Here is a 25,568-nt window from a genome sequence, read left to right as displayed (position 1 = left end):
TCCTCTGCTCACAATAGAATCCCTTACACCACCAGGCTCAAAATGTTGGGACTTGGACAACATGGAACTACGCTGCCTATGGTCTGACCTAAGCATAGTACACAGAATTGTCTGCTACATCGTCCTACCCGTCAACGACTACTTCAGCTTCAACCCTTTAATACATGGGCAAATAATAGTTACAAGCGAGCGAACCGGTAGTAAAAAAAATGGAAACCCACCAGTGGTGTTTATGATGGTTGAAGTATCCTGGGGTCCTTGATTGTCATTTGCAACCTTTTCAGGAGCTTCTGACTAGCAAAGTCAATGGGGGAAGGCAGAGTTGCTTAATAACTGCATGATTCACTTAACTGTACTGATTTCGCTTAACAATCATGGCATAAAAGGTGGTAAAATTGGGTATTAACAACTGCCTTACTTAGCAATGGAAATTTTGGGCCCAGTTGTACTCATAAGTTGAGGACTACCTGCATAAAAATAAATGTACTGTCCAAGAAGAGTGAATTAAAATGCAGGCCAAACAAAATTTTGCTCGGGAGACAGGAGCTGACGTCGCAACGGTACAACGTGTGATCTCGGAGCTCCGAGATCGCAGTCGGGTTTTTTTTGCTGCTGGACAGTCGTTTTGGACCTAAACCGTCCCAAAGAGACAGTGACAGAGAAGAGTATGTCTTGTTGATCTCAGGGACATCGCAAAGTCCCTGATTGATCCAAGAGAGTCTCTTCTTGCTGGCGACAAAAACGCAGCCAAAAGCTACTGAAGTTGGGACAGCTCTGCAACGGGGGGGGGGGGGGGGGGAACGGAAAGAGAAAGTGTGTCCATCTGGAGAGGAAATTTTATTGTTATAGAGACTGCTCCCAAAAAATCAAAGCTAAATTAAACTTACAAAAAAAAAGAAAATAAGCGGCAAAATTAAGCTATATTGGACAGTATGTTTTTTTTTCCATTTTCTTTTATGGATGGAAGTTTTGCAAATATTTCCTACTTTTTAAAGTGAAAGTATTGGTTTTTCTTCTTCTATTTCTTTTTTGACCTATGGATGAAATCTTTTTCTTTATTTTTATAAAATTGGTTTGGATGGGTTTTTTCTCTTTATTTTGCTCCATTTAAGAATTTTGTTTCTTTTAAGCCTGGAATAAAAGAAGATATAAAAGGAATATAAAGAGAGTAGTAATATCAGAGGGAAAAGAAGTTTCACTGCCACTTGGAGGTTGGAGGTTGAGTCCTGGAACTCTTTTTTCTCTTTGATCATTTTGACTTTGCACTTCAAAGGCTTCAGCTTGTTTACAGAAGAGATAAGGAGAAGAGCATGGGTTGCTTATGCAGGTGTTCTTTGGATGCTTCTTTGACAGCTGGAGAGAAGTGAAAACAAAACCTTGTTTTGAAACTAGAGGAGCAGTGTTTACTAGTTGGAAGAATGGCACAGCACCAAAAAGAAACCATAACATTACAACAGATTATGTTTGAAATTCAAAAATTATTAGAAACAACAGAGAGAATTGAGAAGAGATTGGAAAATATAGATTGTAATGCAGTGAAATTCGATGGAAGAGTTGAAGTTATCCAGCAAATGGAAAAAGTGGAGGTTAGAGTCCTAAAAACCCAGGGAAGAAATGAACAAAGAGGCAAGATAATTGTGGACACTGTCGGTGAACTGAGTGTGGTTGGAGATGGAAAGAGTGGAACATGGAAAGGGAAGATAGAAGGAAAGGAGTTCTACCCTAGATTTCAAGGTATAGAAGAAGAAAAAAGAGAAGAATTGATGGATTCAAGGAGAGAAACTTCGACAAAAGCACTACTGATAACCAAAGATAAGCTGATTAAAGAAGCTGATGGAGGGTCTCGAGATTTTACAAGATATGTAAAAAGCAACAAGTTGCAAAGAGAAGTCCACACAAATTTGATTAAGGAAATAACCAGAAGACTAATCCCACAAATGGCAAAAGACATAAGACTGCACTATTACTGGAAAGACACAGGTTGAGATATGAAAACTAACAAAATATTAGTCAAATTTAATTAAAATTAGAGCATTATGTTAAAAATGAAGTGATAATGGATATAGTTAGATAAATAATTGATAATGATAACAATGTACACATATGTATTGGTTTGATAAGAGGAAATTTGGTATAAATTCTAAATGGTGATCATGAAAGGAAGTTTAGAAACTCTGTTATGCATGAAAGCTTATAATATTAAAAAAAAGAGTTGTTAAATTTAGTTAAACTAAGACGCCCCCCCCCCAAATGAAATGATGACGAATATTGTTAAATAAATGATTGATAATGATAATGTAATATTTGTATTGACGTGATAAAAGGGAAATTTGATATAAATTGTAAACAGTGATTAAGAAAGGAGGTTTAGAAACTTTGTTATTAAACATAATTAATTTTTATTTAGAAAGTGTTATAAAGATATAATGTTGCTGGAAGATATTGAAAATAGATATCGGAATACCATCATGTGGTTTTGCTTTAAATTTTGGAATATTTTATATAAAGGGACGTAAAAACAATTATAGTCATATGAAGATTGAGGTATGATGATAGTAATATATATAAATATATTTAATTTAAAATATATAACTTGATATGAATTGTAGGTGATGACTGTGGAAGGGATGTACGAAAGCTCTTTGGAACCAATTGACACACTTTTTACAAGGAAGATATTTTTGAGGTGTTTGTTGTGTTTTGTCTGTGTCTGTTTATTCAAAAATAAAAAAATTATATATATATATATATTTGCTAACATCTCTATTCAACCTATGGTACACACACTATCATACTATAACTTCTGGAATAAATACACATTTATTCCAGAAGTTATTAATTTGGTTCACAAAATGTGAAGTGTGCTAACACTTAATGACTAGTTAAATAGGCCATAATTTATTGCATCTGTATGCACACTAGGCCACAAGCTGTGGTTTATAAGCAAGAACATCTGGATTCACACATTATATTAAATCAAAACCAAACAAGCCACATATAGCTCAGGACAGTTGGGAAGCCTACATCTATTCATAATGCTGGGCTCACAGGTTATCTGAAGTAGGCCATGTTGATACCGTGAGCATCCTGACCTCCATGAACAGATGACACAGATAGCGTAATTTGCACCAATCATGTGCAGATTATACAATTCACATCATTTACAGGATGACATCCAGTGGTGGGTTGCCAATTTTTTTACTACCGGTTCGGGCGCGCATGACACTGCTGCATATGCACAGAAGCTTCTGCGCATGTGCAGAAGCATCCGGGCGGGTGGGCGGAGCATCCCACCACCACTACTACCGATTCGGCCGATCTGGGCCGAACTGGGAGCAACCCACCTCTGATGACATCATGACACAGATAATGTTACTTGCCCTCTCTAGGTGCCCTAAAGCAGGGGTGTCCAAACTTGGGAACTTTAAGACATGTGGACTTCAACTCCCAGAATTCCCCAGCCAGCCATGCTGGCTGGGGAATTCTGGGAGTTGAAGTCCACAAATCTTAAAGTTCCCAAGTTTGGACACCCCTGCCCTAAAGCAAAGAGAGTGGGATACTGAAATTAAGTGTTTTTTCCAACTTTTCCACCTTAAGATGTGTAGATTTCAGCTGGCGGGGGAATTCTGGGAGTTGAAATCCATACATCTTAAAGTTGTCAAGTTTGAAAAACATTAGTCATGCTTTGAAGATCACACTCCTAAGGAGCTCATCATAAGATCAAATCAGGAGCAAGCAAAGTTCCCGGTAAGAGCATCCCCTCACTGACCTTTGACCCTGGAGATGAGGGTCCCGGCTGCAGTCAAGGTCTCCAAAGTGTTGAGCAGTGGGTACTTGTTAATGATTTGCCGAAGAATTCTTAAGGCTTCTCCAAGACACTCATGGGCAAATGATCGTCGAGATTCTGGGCCATCTGCAAAAGGGGGAAAAAAAAACAACCTCAGAGAAGCCCCAGGGTTTTGATAAAACATCTGGCTGACTGCGCGATCAAGTGTAATAATAACACAACTGTCGATATGAAAGGCAAATAAGTCTGGATAATGGATGCTACAGAACCTGGGGGGTGGGAGGATAAAAGAGAAAGAACTGGAGAAAAAAAAATCACAAAATACAAAGACCTACAAATAGAAGCCGAACAACGATGGCAAAGGAAAGCTAAGATAGTACCAATAATCGTAGGTGCCCTGGCTGCAAGCCCAAACATCTGGAGCACCCCTTGAACACCATCGGCATTGACAAAATCTCCATCAGTCAATTGCAAAAGGCAGCTTTACTTAGAACAGCTTACATCCTTGCCATAGTACCTTTAACTCCATCAAACAACATGTGTCTATCCCAGGTCCTTGGAAAAGGACTCAATAGGTGCACAAAACTGCCAAATTCAATCTAAACATATAGCTGACCGTGCGACAAACCATAATAAAACAATTGTCGATAAGAAAGACAAACAACACTAGATAGTGGATGTTGCAGTACTTGGAGATAACACAATAGAAATTCTCTTTTCTCCAGGACCAGTTTCATTCTTTCTATGGGGAGAGAAGTCCAGCCTTCATTCTCTATTTAGTATTCAAGGGCCACAGGATGAGTTTATCCTTCAGCATGAGATTAAATACTATCAATATCCTGATGATATGCAATTGTTCACCTCTGTCTCTGGCTGGCCCAGGGATGCTTTTTCAATGCTCTATTATTGTCTGAAAACTGGGTTGGTTCCGGATGGGGAAGAATATATTTCAACTCAACTCGAGCAAGACTGCTTGAGTGTATGCTTAAGTTACAGATCCAGAGAATTTCCAACTTTGGTTCTGACCGGGGCTGCATTACCCCACTGACAGCCTGTGACTTGAACTCACAACTCTCCTTGAACAGCAGGTGGCAGCTGTGTCCAGCAAGGCCTTTGCAGAACTCCATCTTGTATGCCAGTTGCACCTGTTTCTGAACCGAGAGTCTTCTAAATAGTCACTCCTGCCTTGGTTATCCCCCAGTTGGATTTCTACAAAGTACGCTACATGGGGCTACCCTTGAAGACCTCATGAAAGCTGCAACTGTTCCAGAATACAGAAGTGCAGGTAATAATGGCCATGGATGCACCTTAGTCACTCCTTAGAAGACTATTAGGGAGAGCTGCACTGGTTCTTGGTAGCCTTCTAGATATAATTCTTTTTCTTTAAGTATTTTTATAGATAATTTAAATAAACATAGTACAGGTGGTCCTCAGCTTAGGATCAATTGCTTAGTGACTGTATGAAGTTATGACACATCCTCAAAAAAGTACTTATGACCCAGATTCAAAGTTCTGATGGCCACCCATTGCCCATGATCATATGTTGTTGTCTGGGGCACTCAGCAACTGGTCTCATTTACAGTTCTTTGCAACATCCCATGGTCCTATTAGCCAAGTTAGAATGGTGTTTTTTTAACTAGAAACTAGTATTTACTTCTGGTTTCCAGCAAAAAAATAGCAATAGCCCTTAGACTTATATACCGCTTCACAGTGCTTTACAGCCTTCTCTAAGTGGTTTACAGAGTCAGCCTATTGCCCCCAACTATCTGGGTCCTCAGTTTACCCACCTCGGAAGGATGGAAGGCTGAGTCAACCTGGAATGCCCATTACAAAAAGTGAATTCGCTTAACAGCCGTTCACTTAACTGTGGATTCACTTAACAACCATGGTGATTTACTTAATGACCACCACAAAATTCAAGTCCTTCCCGTGATTGTGCCACCAACACAGCTTATGACCCTAATGGGTAAACTCCATTACAATCCCAAATAGGGGACTACCTGTAAAAACTAATTAAAAAAGGAACGAGAAGAAAAAAAGAAAAGTTCAAAAGATGCAGAAAAAGAAGAAAAAGAATAAAGTGGAAGATAAAAGAAAAAGACAACCAATACAATAGTAAAGAAGTGGCTTCTACCTTTCATCAAACCGAGCATAAACTAATATAATAGCTTTTCATCCTCTTTTAAACTTACAAATTAAAAAATATATTTTTATTTTGTCACTTTTATCTATACTCAATCCAGAAACTGTCAATTATTCTATCCTGGTTCGGCAAAAAAATAATAATAATCCATTAGGAATCACCAGAAATATCAAACAAATAGTTTCTCCTTGGTCAAATAGTCCAACTTTATATTCCTTCTTTTTTGCACTACCCAATTAAATCATTCCAATGACATTGCAGGATTTGAACTTCCTTGATTCTTTGGCATTTAAAAGATCCTTCAAAGCTTTCAACAGCCTTAAATCCCTTGAAGAGACATTGTCTAGGATTTTTTGTCTTAGTTGCTCTATGTCCAGAAGCTTTTTTTGAATTGTCCTTTGAATTCCTATCTTTGTTATCTTCCATACCTTCAAATTCTCATGTCAGATACAATTTTTACATTTTTTTTCTCATTGTCTTGTAAAGGTTTAACCATTAAAATTTGCATCCTTTCTGAGATATTGGTTATTAATGCAGGTAGTCCTTGACGTATAATCACAACTGAGTCCAAAACTTGATGCTAAGCAAAACATGAAACGGTATAGGGTTTCCTGCCTAGGCAGAGGGTTGGACTAGAAGACCTCCAAGGTCCCTTCCAACTCTACTATTGTATTGTATTTGTTAAGTGAATTTTGCCCCTTTTTAATGATCTTTCTTGCCTCAGTTGTTAATTGAATGGCTGTGGTTGTTAAGTTAGTAACACAGTTAAGTGAATCTGGCTTCCCCCGTTGACTTTGCTTGCAAGAAGGTTGTAAAAGGGGATCACACAATCCCAGGGCATTCCAACCGTCATATTGGAATAGGTTTTAGAACCTATTCTGTGGGTGTGGCCTATTTTGTGGGCGTGGCTTGGCAGTCATGTGACCGGGTGGGTATGGCCAACTTGACATCACTCATGCACACTCAGTCACATGACCACACACACACACCCCAAGCCATGTAGCAAAATTTTTTGGGACTCCTATGAAGGGGGGGGGGGAAGAGAGGGGAAAACCTCCCAAAAATAGACAACTGGAGGATTAAGGGCCGAAATTAGGGAGATCGGAGGAGGCAAGACAGAGAGGAATCCAGTAGAAGGCTATCACATGCTGGGGAAAGAACCTTGGGAGATCAGAGAAGGCAAGACAGAGGGGAATCCAGTAGAAAACTCTTGAGCTTGGTGCTGCTGTCTGGTGGATTGTGCCGCTGGACCTCTCCATGCTTCTTAGTTCATCACCTCCACTCCCAGGTATTGGACTTGACACAGAATTGGGCTAGGATACTGTGGACGGGCGGGGGGGGAGCGAGTGAGCGACAAGGCCGGGGCAGGCATTCTGGAAATTACTTCCGGGTCCACCGGTCGAACCTCCTCTCACTGGATTGGTAACTTTCACCATCCGGTTCTCCCGAGCCGGTGCGAACCGGCAGAAACCCACCACTGGTCTTCACCCAATATTTTGGAGTAAACCTCACACAACATCCTGATGATGGCCTTATAGGCTGAGATGGGTAGGAATTGTAAGACTTCTGGTTATCCTCCCTCCCTCCCTCCTTCCCTCCTTTTTAAAAAAAGTTTTCATTTTATCGTGATACAAACAGTACATTAAACGGCGTGTCATCTGTATACAAATATTTTGTGCAACAACAGTTCAGTTTTACAATCATGTTCATTATTTATCTATTCCAACTTAATGCCGGTATCTTACATGTTTGATATTATAACAATCCTCTTCTTAATTTATTTAACCCTATCAGTTATGTTAACTCTAATTAATGCATATTAACATAGTTAATTTTACTTCTAATTTTCATGTTTATTCTTTAACCATCGATAAAATGCTTCTCATATAGTGTAATAATCAGTTTGTACTTTCTCTTTAATTGCCAGTGTGCATCTGTTCATTTCTGCACATTCTAATATTTTCCTAATCGCATTCTCCTCTGTAGGAATCGCTTGGCTTTTCCAATTTTGTGCAAATACAATCCTAGCTGCTGTTATAAGATGAATAATCAAATATACATTTTCTTATTATAAGTTTCTGGTAAAATCCCCAACAGGAATATTTCAGGTTTTAAGTCTATGTTAAACCCTAACCCTCCCTCCTTCCTTCTACCCTACCCCCACCCTTCCTCTCCTCTCCTCTCCTCTCCCCATCCTCCTCATTGTAAGAAACAAAACGTATTTTTTAAAATGCAATTTTAAAAGAGCATCCCAGGGATGGTAGGGTAAGGAGGGGAGAGTTCTGCAGCACATCCTGCCTGTGCTTTAAACTTGCAAAAGCATTTTGCACTCCCCCATCCGTACAACTCTGAGGAAGTGCATGTTTGAGTTGAATGGAAAGAAGGTGGTTTGAAGCACCCCAAACTGGGTAAATGGGTATTAGACTAAGGCCTACAGCTGATTTGCACAATACGGTTGGCTATGGTTAATTTAATTAGCCTAATCCATGGCTCTGCTCCTCGCCACTCCCTTCCCTTTGGCAGTGTTTGGCTATCCTTTCAGCCTAGGATCTGTCTCCACAAAGTCTAAGGAGAGAAGGACAGAATAACCGAAGCCTGTGCGCTGGTGCACCCATGGAAGATTTATCAGGGCGCTGCCAGCTGTCACAGCGTCCCGTAAACAGGAAAGGCAGACAAATGAAAAGGCAGAAAAGGCAGAAAAGGCAGGAAATGGCATTTTCCCATCCTTCTGCCTGCTTTGACATGTCAACTGATTTGGGAGGATGGCTAAGCAAACCATTGTGAAATCAGCTGATGTCATCCATCATAAAGGCTTTTCCTCGTGAAGCGATACTCCCGGGTCTTCTACCCCGATATGAAAGGCAGAATTTTTATAAGGTAGATGCTCTGCACTCAATGCTGCACTCTGCACTCAAAGACTGCTTGTAAAAGTAGAGCGTAAAGTCTTGCGCTCTGCTACAAGTGCCTTAGAAATAGTTTAGGCAAGGGGAAAACTCTTTGACTCCCACTTGCAAAGTGGAGATATTTGCAGAATACCTGCCAAGCTATTGCAATAATTATAGATAAGTCTATAGGACTATCTCCTTATGCATGCTTGCTTAAACTCTCCATTTTGTATAGAATATGATGCATATTCTATATGATGAATATGATGCATATATTAGGTTTGAAAGAGGCTGAGTGATTTTGGGCCAATCATCAGGAGACTGGGAGTTCTAGTCCCACTTTGGACATGAAAGTCAGCTGGGTGACTTTAGGCCAATCACCAGGAGACTGAAAGTTCTAGACCTAGGCATGAAAGCCAGCTGAATGTCTTTGGGCCAGTCACTCTCTCTCTCTAAGCCAATTCACCTGACAGAATTATTGTTGTGAGGAAAATAGGAAGGGTTATTTAGGTATGTTCACCGCCTTGAGTTATTTCTAAAAATAATAAAGCTGGATACAAATAAATAAAAATATAGACACTTTCTGTTGCAAATGAGGGGAATTCGGGCAGCAAATTGGAGACACCGATTTGGACAAGGATGTTGGGTGAATTGGCAACAAAATGTATGCATTGGGGGAAGCAAAATGGGAATTAACTGAAAGCTATAGCAGCTGCTCTCAGACCCTCATGGAGTGTCAAGTCATGAGCTTAATCCCTAACTCATGGTTAGTGTACATGCGCGTGCAATATTACTCACCCTCCTGCAATACAACATCCTTCAGCTTCTCCAGGCGCTCTGCAAAACAAGCCACGTCAGCGAGCAGTTGTGTAATGTCTTCTGCTTCTGCTAGGCCCCCTTCGCTGATTTCATTGGGACTATAGGTACTGTGGGACTTGTGACCTTTGGCAAGACCTCTGGGAATAGCCGGGGACAGAGGGAATCCTGCCGCACTGACGTGGCGGCTGAGACTTGTGGGACGCTTCAGTGTAGCTGCGGTGGCCGATGAAGACAAATCCACCAGGCTGGAAGTTGATACATCTAGGCCATCTCGCCGCGGAAGCTCCTGCGAGAAGAATCAAAATGATATTGATCATTGAGAGTTGAAGCGGAGGATGGCGTAGGAGAAGGAGTGGCAGAATCGGTGGGTGGGGGCAGAGTTAAACGAGGAATCAGCCTAGAATCCTTAGGTAGTCACAAGTAGATCAAGTCCAACCTCCTTGAATTCCATGGACTCTTATCAAACTCCAGGCAGGACAGGGATGTCAAACTCAATTTCATTGAGGGCCGCATCAAGTTTGTGTTTGACCTTGAGGGGTTCGGGATGAGCGTGGCCAGCTCAACATCACTCATGTCAGGGATGCCTGTGGTGGCCTGAGTGCTCTGCCAGCGAAAACGGATTCCCGAGGTCCGTTTTCGGCTGTGTCCCTCTGCCAGTGAAAACAGAGCTTGGGAAGGCCATACACAGCCCTCCCAAGCTCTGTTTTTGCTGGCAGCGGCACCGCAGGCTGGTCCTTCGCTATTTTCAGGACGGCCCCGCAGGGCCAGATCTTTTTTTTTTTTAAATTTTATTGGTTTTTTTCAAGTATTTTGGGGAAAAGGGTACATAAATGTGGAGAAAATTTTTGACAGCTACATCATACGGAAGGTGGTACTTCCCCAGGGTCTTACATCTCTCTCTTATTTTATATATATCAAAATATCATTATTACATACATATTAGCAGTTTAGGTTTACTTCAAATTCTTTAACATCTTCAACCATACTTTACATCACTTCTAACCATTTCATTGTATTAACAATTGCAATGTGTTTTTAAATCATTTCTGTGACCTAAGTCTCATTGCTGTCTCTTCTCCCCTGTCTGTTGGTTGAGCCATGGCTCCTCCCCTCTTCATGTCTTGTGCAGTGTCTCTTGTTTTGTCTAGGAGGTTCTTGTGTTTTTCCATGAAGGCCCCGCAGGGCCAGATCTAAGCATCCCGTGGGCCGTATCCAGCCCCCAGGCCTTGAGTTTGACACTCCTGAGGCAGGAGCTGTTAGCTCAAAAACCATCTGTGCTGAGGTATGATTAGCAATAAATCAGTTTAATTGGATCTTCGTGTGTGGACCTGATTTTTCATACCTGACATATCATTAGGGATTGCATCAAGGTTCTCTTTGAAACTGCAACCAAGCAGAGACTGCAAATATGCATTTGGTACACAGCATTTTATTGATGCGGAAGGTTATATGTGTACATGCCAATAAAGCAATGAACAAGACAATCATTATGCAACTATATACCAGAGTTACACCATGACTATTTTATTGCAGATTTACTTACCACTCCAAATGAGCCCACCATTTCTGTTGCTAAGCGAGGCAGTTGTTAAGTGTGTTGCGCCTCATTTTATGACCTTTTTGCTATAGTTGCTGAGCAATATCACTGCGGTACTTAAGTGAATCATGGAGACTTTAAGCGAATCTGTTTCCTGCCTAGGCAGGGGGTTGGACTAGAAGACTTCCAAGGTCCCTTCCAACTCTACTATTGTATTGTATTGTATTGCTTGCCAGAAGCTGACTGGGAAGGTTACAAAAAGCAATGGCGCTTAGACTTATATACCGCTTGTTCATAGTGCTTTTACAGTCCTCTCCAAGAGGTTTACAGAGTCAGCCTATTTCCCCCAACAATCTGGGTCCTCATTTTACCCACCTCGGAAGGATGGAAGGCTGAGTCAACTTTGAGCCAGTGAGAATTGAACTGCTGGCAGGCGGCAGATTCAGCCTGCACTACTGCATTCTAACCACTGCACCACCACAGCTCAAATGGTAATCACATGACCCCAGGACAGTGCAAATGTCATAAATACATTCCAACTGCCAAGTGTCTGAAATTTGATCACATGACCCTGGGGATGCTGCAATGGTCATAAGTGTGAAAAACAATCATAAGTTCCTTTTTTCAGTATCGTTCTAACTTTGAATGGTCACTAAATGAATTGTTGTAAGTTGAGGACCACTTGTATTAGTACCAGTAAAAAAGGAAAGAGAAAAGTAAAGCAAAGAAGTAGATCCCTGCAACAAACAATTAACTTCCAGTACCACAGATAGAATTAATACAGGTAGACCTCGACGTGTGACCACAATGGAGCCCAAAGTTTCTGTTGTTAAGCGAGACATTTGTTAACTGAGTTTTGCCCCATTTTACAACCTTTCTTGCCACAGTTGTTAAGCGAATCACTGCAGCTGATAAGTTAGTAACCCAGTTGTTAAGTGCATCTGGCTTCCCCATTGACTTTGCTTGTCAAAGGGTCACAAAAGGTCACACTATATGACCTTGGGACATAGCAACAGTCATAAATACGAACCAGTGGCCAAGCATCTGAATTTTGACCCCATGATTATGGGGATGCAGCCAAGTTCATACCTGTGAAAAATGGTCATAATAAGTCACCTTTTTTCAGTGCTGTCATAACTTTGAACTATCATTATTAAATGAACTGTTGTAAGTAAAGGACTACTACCTGTACTCAACATGGCAGGTGCGCTAGGCTCCTCCGTAAATGGGGAAAGCTCTTCTCTTTGAAAATGTAGCTGCGCTGCTTCAAAGCAGACAGTGCAGCGTATTGTGCAACAGTGGTTTTTGAGCGCATTATTAGGGAAACCCCAGAGATTTTCCGTAGGCAGCTCCATCATGGTTTGACTATATAAATAGTTTACCTTTGAATTTATAAATAGAATAAATAGTCTCCTATTTGCTCACTGAGAATGTAACTCTGATGTACTTAATACAATACAATGCAATAGCAGAGTTGGAAGGGACCTTGGAGGTCTTCTAGTCCAACCCCCTACCTAGGCAGGAAACCCTATACCGTTTCAGACAGATGGCTATCCAACATCTTCTTAAAGACTTCCAGTGTTGGGGCATTCACAACTTCTGGAGGCAAGCTGTTCCACTGATTAATTGTTCTAACTGTCAGGAAGTTTCTCCTCAGTTCTAAGTTGCTTCTCTCCTTGATTAGTTTCCACCCATTGCTTCTTGTTCTACCCTCAGGTGCCTTGGAGAATAGTTTGACTCCCTCTTCTTTGTGGTAGCCCCTGAAATATTGGAACACTGCTATCATGTCTCCCCTAGTCCTTTTTAACATTCTTTTTGCCATATTCTAAATCAGCCTTCCCCAATCTTTTGGGCTCCAAGGACCGGTTCCGTGGAGAGAGGTTTTTCAGCGGACTGGAGGGGCCGTGGTTTTGCCTGCTGACTGCTTCCCAGGTGGGGCTTATTTGCGTGGACTGGTTGCTGGCTGCTGGCATGCTGCGGAACAGTGCTGATCCACGGACTGGAGGTTGGGAACCCCTGCTCTAAATAAATAAATACTGCAGTCATCTTAAAAATTATTCTAGGCAGACTTTCTGGGAAGTGAGCACCAAACCCAAAGACAATGGAACTCAAAATGAAATCAATCTTATTTTCAAGAATCATTGCAAAAGAACTAGAAGACTTGCATAAAAATAATAATACACTTTTCATCTTTGCCAATTTTGGGTAGGCAGGGAGCACGGAGGTTCTTAATTGTTTTGGAATATCTGATCTGTTGTAACCTATGGGACCATTTAGTTGGGTGATCAATCCCCTAGAAACTTCCTCCTTAATTCTGCAATTTATTGCAGATTACTCTACGGCAGGGGTATCAAACTCAAGGCACGGGGACTAGATCCAGCCTGTGGGATGCTTAGCTCTGTCCTGCGGGGAGGCCCTGAAAACAGTGAAGGACCGGCCTGCAGTGTCTCTGCTAGCAAAAAACGGAGCTCAGGAGGGTTGTGTGGCAGAGGGTTGCAGGAGGCCGTCACAGCCGAAAACTGGAAGCCCGTTTTCGCTGGCAGAGCACTCGGGCCACCAAGGTGCCCCTGACACGAGTGATGTCGAGTTGGCCATGCTCACCTTCACCACGCCCACCCCGGCCCCCCAAGGTCAAACACAACTCTGATGAGGCCCTCAATGAAAACAAGTTTGACACCCCTGCTCTATGGTGCTTCCAGGGTGAATGTAGAGAGAGGCACTTCTGGCTAATATCTGTTCCACTTCTACGGGTGGATATGACAAACAGCATAGTACTGTTGAACTTTAACAATATTAAGCAACATTCTCAAAACCGGTTAGTTTACAGGAAAATGGACCAGCTATATTGTGATCCATCATACTGTGAAAAAAACAGCTGTCATTTTACACCAATCAGCAATTGCATCTTCTTAATACAGGTAGGGTGTTTATTTAGTTGTGTGAACTTATCCCGAATGCTGTATCATTTGAAATCCCAGCATTTCACCCAAGACTTCTGCTTTGATGTACCAGAATAAGGAAGAAATTTTTTAGTTGGCCTTCCTGGAAACCTTTGGTTGTGAGTTTGCATTTCACCTTTAACATGAAACAATGCTTCATTCAATTAAGCAATTTGTGGGTTTTCACGACATGCAGAGCCATTAAATAATCGCTTGGACTAGATATGCACAACATCCTTCTCTAAAAGTAATTGGCAGGTTTGTGGTTCAGGACATTGTGCAAATCCGGACTTTGTATATATGAACAGACTTAGAACAGACTATTATTACTGTATTTTAAATTGTTTTCTTTTGTTAAAGCCAGGGGGCTTTGGTTATGCCTAGGAATTTATAGTCCTTCACAGTGGTTAGAGTGCAATACTGCAGGCTACTTCTGCTGATCACTGGCTGCCAGCAGTTTGGCAGATCGAATCTCACCAGGTTCAAGGTTGACTCAGCCTTCCATCCTTCCGAGGTGGGTAAAATGAGGACCCAGATTGTTGGGGCCAATAGGCTGACTCTGTAAAACCGCTTAGAGAGGCCTGTAAAGAACTGTGAAGCGGTATATAAGTCTAAGTGCTATTGCTACTGCTATTGTTATTGTCACATGGGCAAACATGTCATCAGTGATTCTCAATCTTGGCCACATTAAGAGGGGTTGACTTCAACTCCCAGAAATCCATAGATAGCTGGGTGAAGATGGGTGGACTTACTTCTGCCTTAGACAGAAGGGTTGGACTAGAAGACCGTCAAGGTCCTTCCCAGCACTATGATTCTATGCTTCTATGTTTTGTTTTGTTTTAAGATCAGGGGTCTATAATGACTAAGGAAAGAAAGAACGGGGGCAGGAGGAGGATCATCAGAACGGAGAGACAGTTTCATACCAGTACTGCAGTGTTTTCAGCAACTCAGAAATGGGTGGAGAACCTCAGCTACAATTGCTCAAGCGTGTTGCAGTGAGTAAACAGCAGACATGGGCATTTTCGTCACCCACTGAGAAACCACACACACACCCTTCCCCCTTCACTCCTTTTGCAAAGCTATAAAATCACTGCCTGATGGGCTTCACACATTTTGGTCCAAAATGTGGACCAGGTGACACAAGGTTTATGGAATAAGCTACAAAAGTTGCATCGGCTCAAATGCAAAACATCTCAATGGTGAGATGGGCAGTGTATACATTTAATAAACAAATCATGTACCATGGGTCACCAACCCACAGATGCTAACCTCACACAACTGCAAAGCCCAAAGGAAATAAGCCACCATGGGACTTTGCATAATGGTGAAAATGAACATTTAACCAAATGCAGTGTCAAGATGTGTTCAAATCCACCTTGTTGCGTTGCTGAAACTTTCCATCTCTTGATTATAGCATAACTTTAAGAACTGGTGTCAAGTCTATTTTCTCCTCTTCTCTTTTCCCACTTCTTATTTTTGCATTTTTCTTTTCAGACTTTAAAGCCCAGAGCATAAACATTTATTTAATACAGGGATATCCAACCTTGGCAACTTTTAAGACCTGTGGACTTCAACAGGTACAGTAGAGATGGTACCTTGCTCAGTAGTAGTAACTGTGAAAGGGATCTTGGAGTCCTAGTGGACAACCATTTAAATATGAGCCAGCAGTGTGCAGCAGCTGCCAAAAAAGCCAACACAGTTCTAGGCTGCATCAACAGAGGGATAGAATCAAGATCACGTGAAGTGTGAATACCACTTTATAATGCCTTGGTAAGGCCACACTTGGAATACAGCATTCAGTTTTGGTCGCCACGATGTAGAAAAGATGTGGAGACTGTAGAAAGAGTGCAGAGAAGAGCAACAAAGATGATTAGGGGACTGGAGACTAAAACATATGAAGAACGGTTGCAGGAACTGGGTATGTTTAGCTTAAGAGAAAGAAGGACTAGGGGAGACATGATAGCAGTGTTCCAATATCTCAGGGGTTGCCACAAAGAAGAGGGAATCAAACTATTTTCCAAGGCACCTGAGGGTAGAACAAGAAGCAATGGGTGGAAACTAATCAAGGAGAGAAACTTCCTGACAGTTAGAACAATTAATCAGTGGAACAGCTTGCCTCCAGAAGTTGTGAATGCCCCAACACTGGAAGTCTTTAAGAAGATGTTGGATAGCCATTTGTCTGAAACGGTATAGGGTTTCCTGCCTAGGCAGGGCGTTGGACTAGAAGACCTCCAAGGTCCCTTCGAACTCTACTATATTGTAACTCCTGTAATTCCCCAGCCAGCCATCATGGCGGGAAAATTCTGGGAGTTGAAGTCCACAAGTATTAAAATTGCCAAGGTTGGACACCCCTGATTTAATGTAATGGTATGCTGTCATAACCTACACAGATTCTCGGTAGCTTACACTCATAAATCTATAAAATGCAAATGATAGTGGTATAAAAGCAAAATAGACAAAACAAGAATGAGTAATAAATGAGACAATAACACCTCAGTCCTCCCATGCCTTTGGGAACAGTTTTCATATTTGGAATGACTATAATGAGGGGGCTAATCTGATTTTGAGAAGGCATCAATTCCAAAATAGAGGGGCAACATCACCAACAATGCTACTGCCCTTCAAAGCGACCTTGACTTTGTGTCTGAATGGTCAAAAAAGTGGCAACTCCAAATCTCAACCAACAAATGCTCTGTCCTACACACTGGTAAAAAAAAATCAGAACACCAAATACAGGCTAGGCGGATACGACCTCGTAGACGACTCTCACTCTGTTAAGGACCTTGGAGTACTCATACCAAACGATTTAAGCGCTAAAGCTCACTCTAACAGCATCGCCAAAAGGCATTAAGAGTTGTTAACCTAATCTTATGGAGCTTCTCCTCCGGTAATATTATATTGCTAACTAGGTCATACAAAACCTTTGCTAGACCAATTCTCGAATACAGCTCATTGTCTGGAATCCGCACTGTTTATTGGACATTAATACAATTGAGCGAGTCCAGAGATATTTCACGAGAGATAAGTCCCTGCCCAAATTCACTTTACAAAACCAGAGGATTACCACAAAATTTTGTCAGGCTGTGTAATGTGTGTGGGAAAGACATTGGGAGAAAGGACAAGGGAATGGTCAGATAAGAGACAGCATAGCCCATAACCGATAGTGGATGGGAGAAGAGACTCTCTAGTTTCTCAGGTTATAGGAAATTTGGGGGGGGGGGGGGAGGAAGAGAGATTGCACTTTCATACTTGCAAGATTCTGTCAATACAGGTAGTTCTCGACTTACAACTGTTCATTTAATGACTGTTAGACGTTACAACAAACCTGTAAAAGGGACTAATGACCATTTTTCACACGATCGTTGCTACATTCCGGTGGTCATGTGATCAAAATTTAGAAGCTTGGCAACCGACTTATATTTATGAGGGTTGTAGTGTCCTTGGGTCCTTCTGACAAAGTCAATGGAGAAGCCAGATTCATTTAACAATGGTATTACTAAGTTAACAGCTGTAATGATTCACTTAACAGCTGTGGCAAGAAAGGTCCTAACGTGCGGCAAAAATCATTTAACAGATGTCTTGCTTAACAACAGAAATGTTGGGCTCAATTGTGGTTGTAAGTGAAGGACTATTTATATAGTTTTGCAATAAAGTGGAATTAGCTGATCTATATGTGATTCTTATCTGGTTTCCTCTGCAAGGCTCATCGGTTGCTTTTATAAGGAAAACAGGGTATCTGCTGGAGGCACTCAGAAAAGTCAATGGCTGCACCTCTTTTTATGTGCACCCCAGTGGCAATCTTCTGACCACCATCCTGATTTTTTTAACCCACCCATGGGCGCCCTGAAGAAAGGGGCTCCGATGATACCTTAAACCGAGCCATATAGATTATAAATATATATATCTTTACTACTATATTATGGATTAGTCCCGTGATGGTGAACCTATGACCCGTGTGCCACAGGTGGCACGCAGAGCCATTTCTGACAGCACATGAGGCGTTGTCCTGTCAACTCCAGCGCGTTCCCGAACTTCTGGTTTGTGTGTTGGGCAGTTTTTTGCCCTCCGGATGCTTCGGGGAAGCCTCCTGAAGCCTCCGGATGCTTCGGGGAAGCCTCCTGAAGCCTCCGGATGCTTCGGGGAAGCCTCCTGAAGCCTCCAGAGGGAGAAAGATGGCCCAACAGGCAACCCGGAAGACCGTTCCCAAACTTCCGGTTTGTGTGTTGAGCCATTTTTTGCCCTCCCCAGGCTCCTAGAAAACCTCTAGATCTTGGGGAGGGTGCAAAATGGACCTACCTGGCCCCTCAGAAGTTGGAAAACGGGCCGTTTTCACCCTCCCCAGGCTCCAAGAAAGCCATGCATGCGTGCATGTGCGAGGTAGCGGGGGTGTGTGACGTGCGCATGCGCAGAGGGCACAGCATGGGGGGCATTAAATTATGGGGCACCTGAGGCAAAAAAGGTTTACCATCACTGGATTAGTCTATACATTAAAACCAACCAATGTCTTCACTGCAGTGTGTAATAGATACTTATTTTTTTATATTTATAATGTGCTGCCATTTTGGCTAAAACTATTGGAACCTATTTTTTCAGCATACTTTTGAGAGAGAGCAAGATTCCTCCTGTATAGTTTATGATTACATGGATTTTTATTATTCATTAGCATAGGGATATTTTATTATGTAATACAGCATTGTTTATTTGTCTAGTTATTATTATTATTATTTGCTCTTTTAATCTTTCTTACACGTAGAAGGATTTATTCAGAGCTTTATTCCCTGCAACTTCTATCATCCCCAGCCAGCACAGTAATTGTCAATGATAGAAATTATAATCGAATACATGTGAAGCACACCAGATGCTGGAACCCTCAGAAACTTATGCATGCATTCACCACGTATGAACAGTGGTGAGAACCATTCATTAGTTATGGATCATAACTAAGCCACAACTTGCAAATAAATTACAGTTGGTTGGGTTGGGTACCGTAAATCACAAATCTAATTAATTTATTATTGTGGTTATTATCCAGCACATAAATTATTGCACCATAGATTCATTACAGCATGCTGTAATGAAATGTTGAGATGACATTGGGGCAGGGGTGGGTTCCGGCATTTGCTACTGCTGGTTCGCTCATGGCCACGCATGTGTGCGCTTGATGCGTGCTGCGTGTGCATTCACAGTGCAATACAAATTGCTCTGCACATGCGCAGAAGCCAAAACCAAGAACCGGTTCGGGAGCGTGGCAGGCCTGGGTTGCTGCCAGTTCAGTCGAAGCCACCACTGCATTGAGGGGAAGGGAGAAAAAAAATGCTGCCATTGAACCGATCAGTCAAGAGAGCCAGGAGCCCCCATTAGTTTAATGCTCAGAGAAAGAAACTTAAGGAAGTTAAGCTAACAGGTGAAGCAGTTAAAAGTGGCAGTGAGATGTTTTTGCCTCTAGACTTTTAGATTCTCTTAATGTAGCCTTTCAATAATGTCAACTTAGTTCATCTTGTTGTGTTTCCTGTCTGATTCGTACTTGGGTAGGCTGACACATACATACAGAGAGAAACAAACACACCGCATAAAGCAGTGTTTCCCAGCCTCAGCAACTTTAACATGTATGGCATCAGCTGGGGAATTCTGTGAGTTGAAGTCCATTCATCTTAGCATTGCTGAGGTTGGGAAAATGTGAGGTAAGAGCTTAGCGCCATGATGGTGAACCTCTGGCACGTGGAGCCCTGTCTGCCGGCATGTGAGCTGTCAGCTCCAGCACGCATGCGCGCGTCAGACAGCTGATTTTTCGGCCTTCTGGGGGGCCAGGGAAAGCCATTTTCACCCTCCACAGGCTTCAGGAAACCCTCTGGAGCCTGGGGAGGGAGAAAAACGGGCCCAATGGGCCTACTGGAAGTTTGGAAACTATCCGTTTCCGGCTTCCGGAGGACTGGGGGAGGCTGTTTTCGCCCTCCATAGGCTCCAGAAAAGCCCCCGGAGCCTGGGGAGGGTAAAAAACGGAACCAACGGGTGTACCGGAAATTCAGAAATGATCCATTTCTGGCTTCCAGAGGGCCTCTGGGGGGCCAGGGGAGGCAGTTTTCACCTGCCCCAGGCTCCAGAGGCTTTCCTGGAGCCTGGGGAAGGCGAAAACGGCCTCCCCCAGCCCCCTGTTCCAAGTTCAGCTTGGAGGCGAGCAGTGCGCTGCGCATGGGGGTGAAGTGTAGGGTGTGCACACGCATGCACATGTGGGGGCGTGCTTTGCATTATGGGTGCCGGCATGCACTCTCACATTTTTGGCACCCAACCACAAAAAGGTTAGCCATCACTGGCTTAGTGTAAGATGTGAACCCAACTGTGATCTGTGATCTCCCATCCCATCTCAAGGGACGCATACTTCTCCAAATTTGTTTCCATACAGTCCCTTTGAATAAACCTACCATATTTGGCTTGCAAAAATCGAGACTACTGACTGGCAGCAAAACTAAAAAATATCTATGCTGTTTTCTAATATTTTTGAAGAGTTTTTGTCTGTCTTAACAGCAAATCTTCTTAGGGAATGGCACTTGGTATTTCTGCAAAACCAAATTCTTTCACATATTCCCTCTTATGCAGGGGTGGGATCCTACCAGTTTAACAACCGGTTAGCTGAATGCACGCTTTCAAACGCTCCGCCAGCGCAAGCAATGCATTTCAAAACTTACCTTCTACCGCGCGGCAATCAGCTGGGCTTCAGAAAAGGGAATATAGGTGAGTATAGCGCAGGGGCAGGCCCAGCTGAAAGTCGGAGCTACCAGTTCACTCGAACCGGTAGAATCCCACTCCTGCTCTTATGTCCAAAAGAGCTTAATTAAGACTCACGCCAATGTACTTTTGGTAGTGAACATGTTGTGGGTCAAGATTGCCTCTAAGCAACTGCAGAATGCCTGCATGTTTTTACCTCCAAACCCATCAGGTTCTAGTTTGCTTTGTGGGAAGTTAGCACCCACCCTTCTCCTAGAAAAAGGAAATATTTTAGGAAATATTAAAAGGACAGAATATTTCCCCTGAAAGGGAGGCAGAAACTCACTCCCTCCCCACCTCACCTTTGTCAATCGGCCATTAAGGCCTGGGTCAGTCTATTCTACATAACAAAGATCTACCTCCTTCAGGCAAAGCCATAGGAGGAATTGCCCAAAGCCCTTTCATTACATCATCATCCAGCAAGGCTCAACCAAGCCTGGGAGATAGACAACTGCAAAGTTACCCCTGCATGGTCCCATGGGAGTCTGACAACCAATGAGAATACAAGCTCAAATTCAAAAGCCCAGAGAGGGCATAAAACTCAGGCAGTCTCAGCATCCCTTTTTTGCCCAGGACCTCAAACCATGTGACCCTGTCCACCATTAAACCATCTTTCCAAGCAGCCTCCATGTTTCCAGTGTCTTTCTCCCCATTTGGAACTGAACCCAGAAGGGCATTTCTTCCAACAGCTTCTTACATTGGATGTCCTGTGGTTGACCTGCTTTTTTCAATTAACACCTGAGAGAGTGGCTGCTTAAACAAGCCAGCTCTTCCTATTTATCCTGGCAAGCTGTGAGATAACAAGCTTCTAGCTTTAACCTCAGTTCGGTCATTGTTTCCCTCGTTTGTTTTAGCTACCAGCTAGACATTTAATCCTCATTAATCTCTCACCTTTCTTTGCTGATGCCTAAACTAAGCAATTCCTGGGCTGAAGGCAAAAAGAAAGAAAGAAAGAAAGAAAGAAAGAAAGAAAGAAAGAAAGAAAGAAAGAAAGAAAGAAAGAAAGAAAGAAAGAAAGAAAGAAAGAAAGGATGAGGGACTACGAAAAGAAATATAAACACTTCTTTATGAGTCATGCCCATGAACTAACGACCTGCGTAGCCACAGTACAGGACAGTGTTTCTCAAACTCAGCAACTTTAAGATGAGTGGACTTCAACTCTGGCTGGGGAATTCTAGGAGTTGAAGTCTAACTCATCTTAAAGCTGCTGAGGTTGAGAAACACAAGTCACATTCATTACTGTCCAGGCACGTGCGGTCAGGGGAGGCAGGGGAGGCAGAGCCTCACCTCTCTTCATGAAATAATAGTATATTATATACATCCATCCGGGCGCGCCCGGGAGCTGCGGAGGGCGGAGGCAGAAATGTTGTCGGCACTCCCGGATGACGAAGGCACGAAAGCGACTGGGGAACGACGAGAACCTTCCTGCCTCTGCTGGATTTCGCGCGCTCCTCGCGACTGCAATATGCAGTCGGGAGGAGCGCGCAAAGTCCAGGAGACAGGAAGGTTCTCGTCGTTCCCCAGTCGCTTTCAAGGACTGCGGAGCGCGAGCCGGCGGAGCACGCTCAGGAAGGCGGGGAATGGGATCACGTGTGCTGGAGGCTGAGGCAGCCTGAGCCTCCAGCACACGTGGTCCCATTCCCCGCCTTCCTGATGACGTCACCAGCCTCACCAGCCATAAACCTCACCGCACGTCACTGTTACTGTCAATGGAGTATGTAGGAAGTTAGCACCCACCCCTCTCCTAGAAAAATGAAATATTTTAGGAAATATTAAAAGGACAGAATATTTCCCCTAAAAGCAGGAACTCATTCTCTCCCCCCCCCCCCCCCAATTTGTCAATGGACCATTAAGGCCTGAGCCAGTCTATTTTACATAACAAAGATCCATCTCCTTCAGGCAGAACCATAGTGGAAATTCCAAAGCCCTTTCATCACTCAGCAAAGGCTCAACCAAGCTTGGGAGTCCGACAACCAATCAGAATAAAAGCTCAAATTCAAAAACCCAGAGAAGGCATAAAACCAGGGCAATCTCAGCATCTCTTCCCCTTGCCCTCCCCCCCACAGTACCTCAAACCATGTGATCCTGTCCACTATCACTTCTTTCCAAGCGACTTCCATGAATCCAGTGTCTTTTCCCCCAACTTAGAACTGAACCCAGAAGGACATTTCTTCCAACAAGTGAATATCTAATGTTGCAAATATAAGGACCATTTAATAACTTTTATAAATGTTAAGTGCCCTGGGCATCTTTCCTATTGTCCACTTTTTTAAATAGCTGCCCTGCAATTGCACAAGCCAGTTAACACTGGGACAATGACAATTTTCCAGCCCATGCAACTTGTAACCTTTTTAATAAGAATTGGAGGGACCAGCCTGGAAGGCAGAAAGCTCATTGCAGGATTAATACTTTGCCCTTTCCAATACTTTTTATTTTATTTGCTTGATTTCTGCACTACATTTTAGGGGTCATGATCAGAGGTGGTATTCAGCAGGTTCTGACCAGTTCTGGAGAACCGGTAGTGGAGATTTTGAGGAGTTCGGAGAATCACTAAATATCACCTCTGACTGGCTCCGCTCCCATCTATTCTCTACCTCCCGAGTACCAGCTGATCGGGAGGGAATGGGGATTTTGCAGTAACCTTCCCCCGGAGTGGGGAGGGAATGGAGATTTTACAGTATCCTTGCCCTGGAGTGGAGAGAATGGAGATTTTACAGTATCCGTACCCTGCCATGCCCAACAAGCCACACCCAACAAACCATGCCACACCCACCAAGTCATGCCCACAGTACTGTTAGTAAAAATGTTTGAATCCCACCACTGGTCATGATGGGTCCTATCCTTCACCAAATGCATAAATTAAACCTAAGGCAATGTTAATCCACAAGAAAATAGAACTTTTTAACTTGGCCAGATAGGGGAACATTATCTTTTAAAACAGAGGTCTCCAAACTCGTGGACTTCAACTCCCAGAATTCTCCAGCTAGCATGGTGGACTGAGGAATTCTCCAGAAGTCTTAAAATTGCCAACTCTGGAGACCCCCTTCTTAGAAAGATGCATTTTATCAAAATGGATCTTGATAGAGTTGCTTGACAGTGAGATGGATGGCATATAAATTTAGTAAATAAATTAATAGCTGTTTTATTCTTTTGATATTCCTCTGATGTTGGCAGCCAATTAATCTGCCAAAGATTTCCCTTTTCCTGTCTCCTCAAGAAATTCATTTGTCTCCCACTTTGTATCTACAACATTTGTATAGACACATCTCTTTCCTCACGTTTTCAACTGTTAGAGGATTTTTAAGGGCTTTTCCAAAATGATTCAGGATTAATTCCTACGCTTCATTTCCTATACTCTGTTTTGTCAGTTGCCATAAATGCTCACCAGAGTTTCATATTTTATTGGGTGAAAAAAGGGGAAAACCTGAGAAGGGGCCAAATCTAAAAGCGATTCATAGGGATTAAAAATAAATTGATTGTTTATGTTTATAACTTTGCTTTACAAAGGAAAATTCAAGAGTAAAACCAAGAGAATAAATCATTAAATGAAATAAATTTAAAGGAGAGCTTTCTGTAATAAAGGGTGTATCATCATTGCAGATATACAGTAAATCAAATAAATTAGTTATGTTCCTCTGGTTTTAAGAGAGCCCCCAAGAGTCCATGTGAGACCCCTTAGGACTGGACTTCTATTGGAAGTTAGGCTATCAGATATGGACTGTGACAACTCAAGCAACCTCTAGATGGCAGCAAAGAGATAGACAACCACCCCTTGGCTGACTTCTAGTGCTCATCTGGATTTTTGCAGTCTAGATCTGTGGAGCAGAAATGTGAAGAATCACATCCACCCAAATGTCAGCAGGGGAGCTGAACTATGCCAAGTCACCACACAGGACTCAGTTTTGCTTCCTCTTTGCCTTATACATGCAGAACTGTTTTGAAAATCATTCCTACCTTAAGCCAGACACTAGCTCGAAAGGAGACAGAGTCTAGAACGTTTCCTCCGGCTTTGGAGCCCTTCTTCCGTAGTTCAGCAGAATACGGGCTGTATGCGGACTTACTATTCATCCGCTTGCCAAGCATTCCTCCGATTGCATAGCATCAGGAGGGGCTGAATCGGCAACCCCCCCCCCCCCCCAGTTTTGCAAAGAAGGCAATTCAGCGGTTTTGAAAACGCTGCTAAGAAGTATATTCCACAAAGCTATTAAATTAAAAGAAAATATCTCCATCTCTGACACGGGAGCTGCAGTTTTTCCTTGCCCATCTTATTTCTGAAAAACTTGCAGGAGTATTGTTTTTAAAAAATAATAATAATGAAAAAAAATAGAAAAGGGAAAAAAACGCCTACTACCAGTTTCCTTGCTCTAAAAAAGGCGGAGAAAAGAAACCACAAATTGTTCAGAATGTGTTAGATCTGACAACTTCCTCTCTTCTGCACAGTGCAAAAAAACAAAAAATCCAATACTGGCCTCAGAGCAATGTTTTTCAACCTTGGCAATTTAAGACGTGTGGACTTCGTCTCCCAGAATTGCCGAGCCAGTGCTGGCTTGGGAATTCTGGGAGTTGAAATCCACATGGCTTAAAGTTGCCACATTTGAAATACTCTACATTAGAACCTGAACAAAGTGTTCCCTTTGTGGTTTATTCAGTCTAGTTTTGATTTCTGCCTGAAATATTTTTTTATATATAGTTTTAT

The 25,568-nt window shown here is 42.6% G+C and overlaps 1 protein-coding gene across 15 annotated transcripts in view; it reads right to left on the bottom strand.

Annotated features, from left to right (window-relative positions):
* The window catches only part of ARHGAP45 (Rho GTPase activating protein 45), a gene marked incomplete at its 5' end in the record, with an annotated part of 91,900 nt that overhangs the window by 45,365 nt on the left and 20,967 nt on the right, over positions 1–25,568 (bottom strand). For 14 of the 15 annotated variants that reach the window (XM_081958188.1, XM_081958187.1, XM_081958184.1 and 11 more), the window contains 2 exons: positions 3,770–3,913; positions 9,614–9,920. In XM_081958188.1, coding sequence (XP_081814314.1) covers positions 3,770–3,913; positions 9,614–9,920 — 451 coding nt within the window. Of the gene's footprint in view, positions 1–3,769; positions 3,914–9,613; positions 9,921–24,826; positions 25,097–25,568 lie in introns of those variants that run through there. The other variant, XM_081958186.1, reaches the window with a different exon arrangement.

This window comes from Natrix helvetica (assembly GCF_964273705.1).
Source record: "Natrix helvetica genome assembly, chromosome: 1".
In the NCBI taxonomy this organism is placed as follows: Eukaryota; Metazoa; Chordata; class Lepidosauria; order Squamata; family Natricidae; genus Natrix; species Natrix helvetica.
The sequence above is the reverse complement of the archived record's forward strand: the minus strand, read 5'-3'. Positions and strand labels throughout refer to the sequence as shown.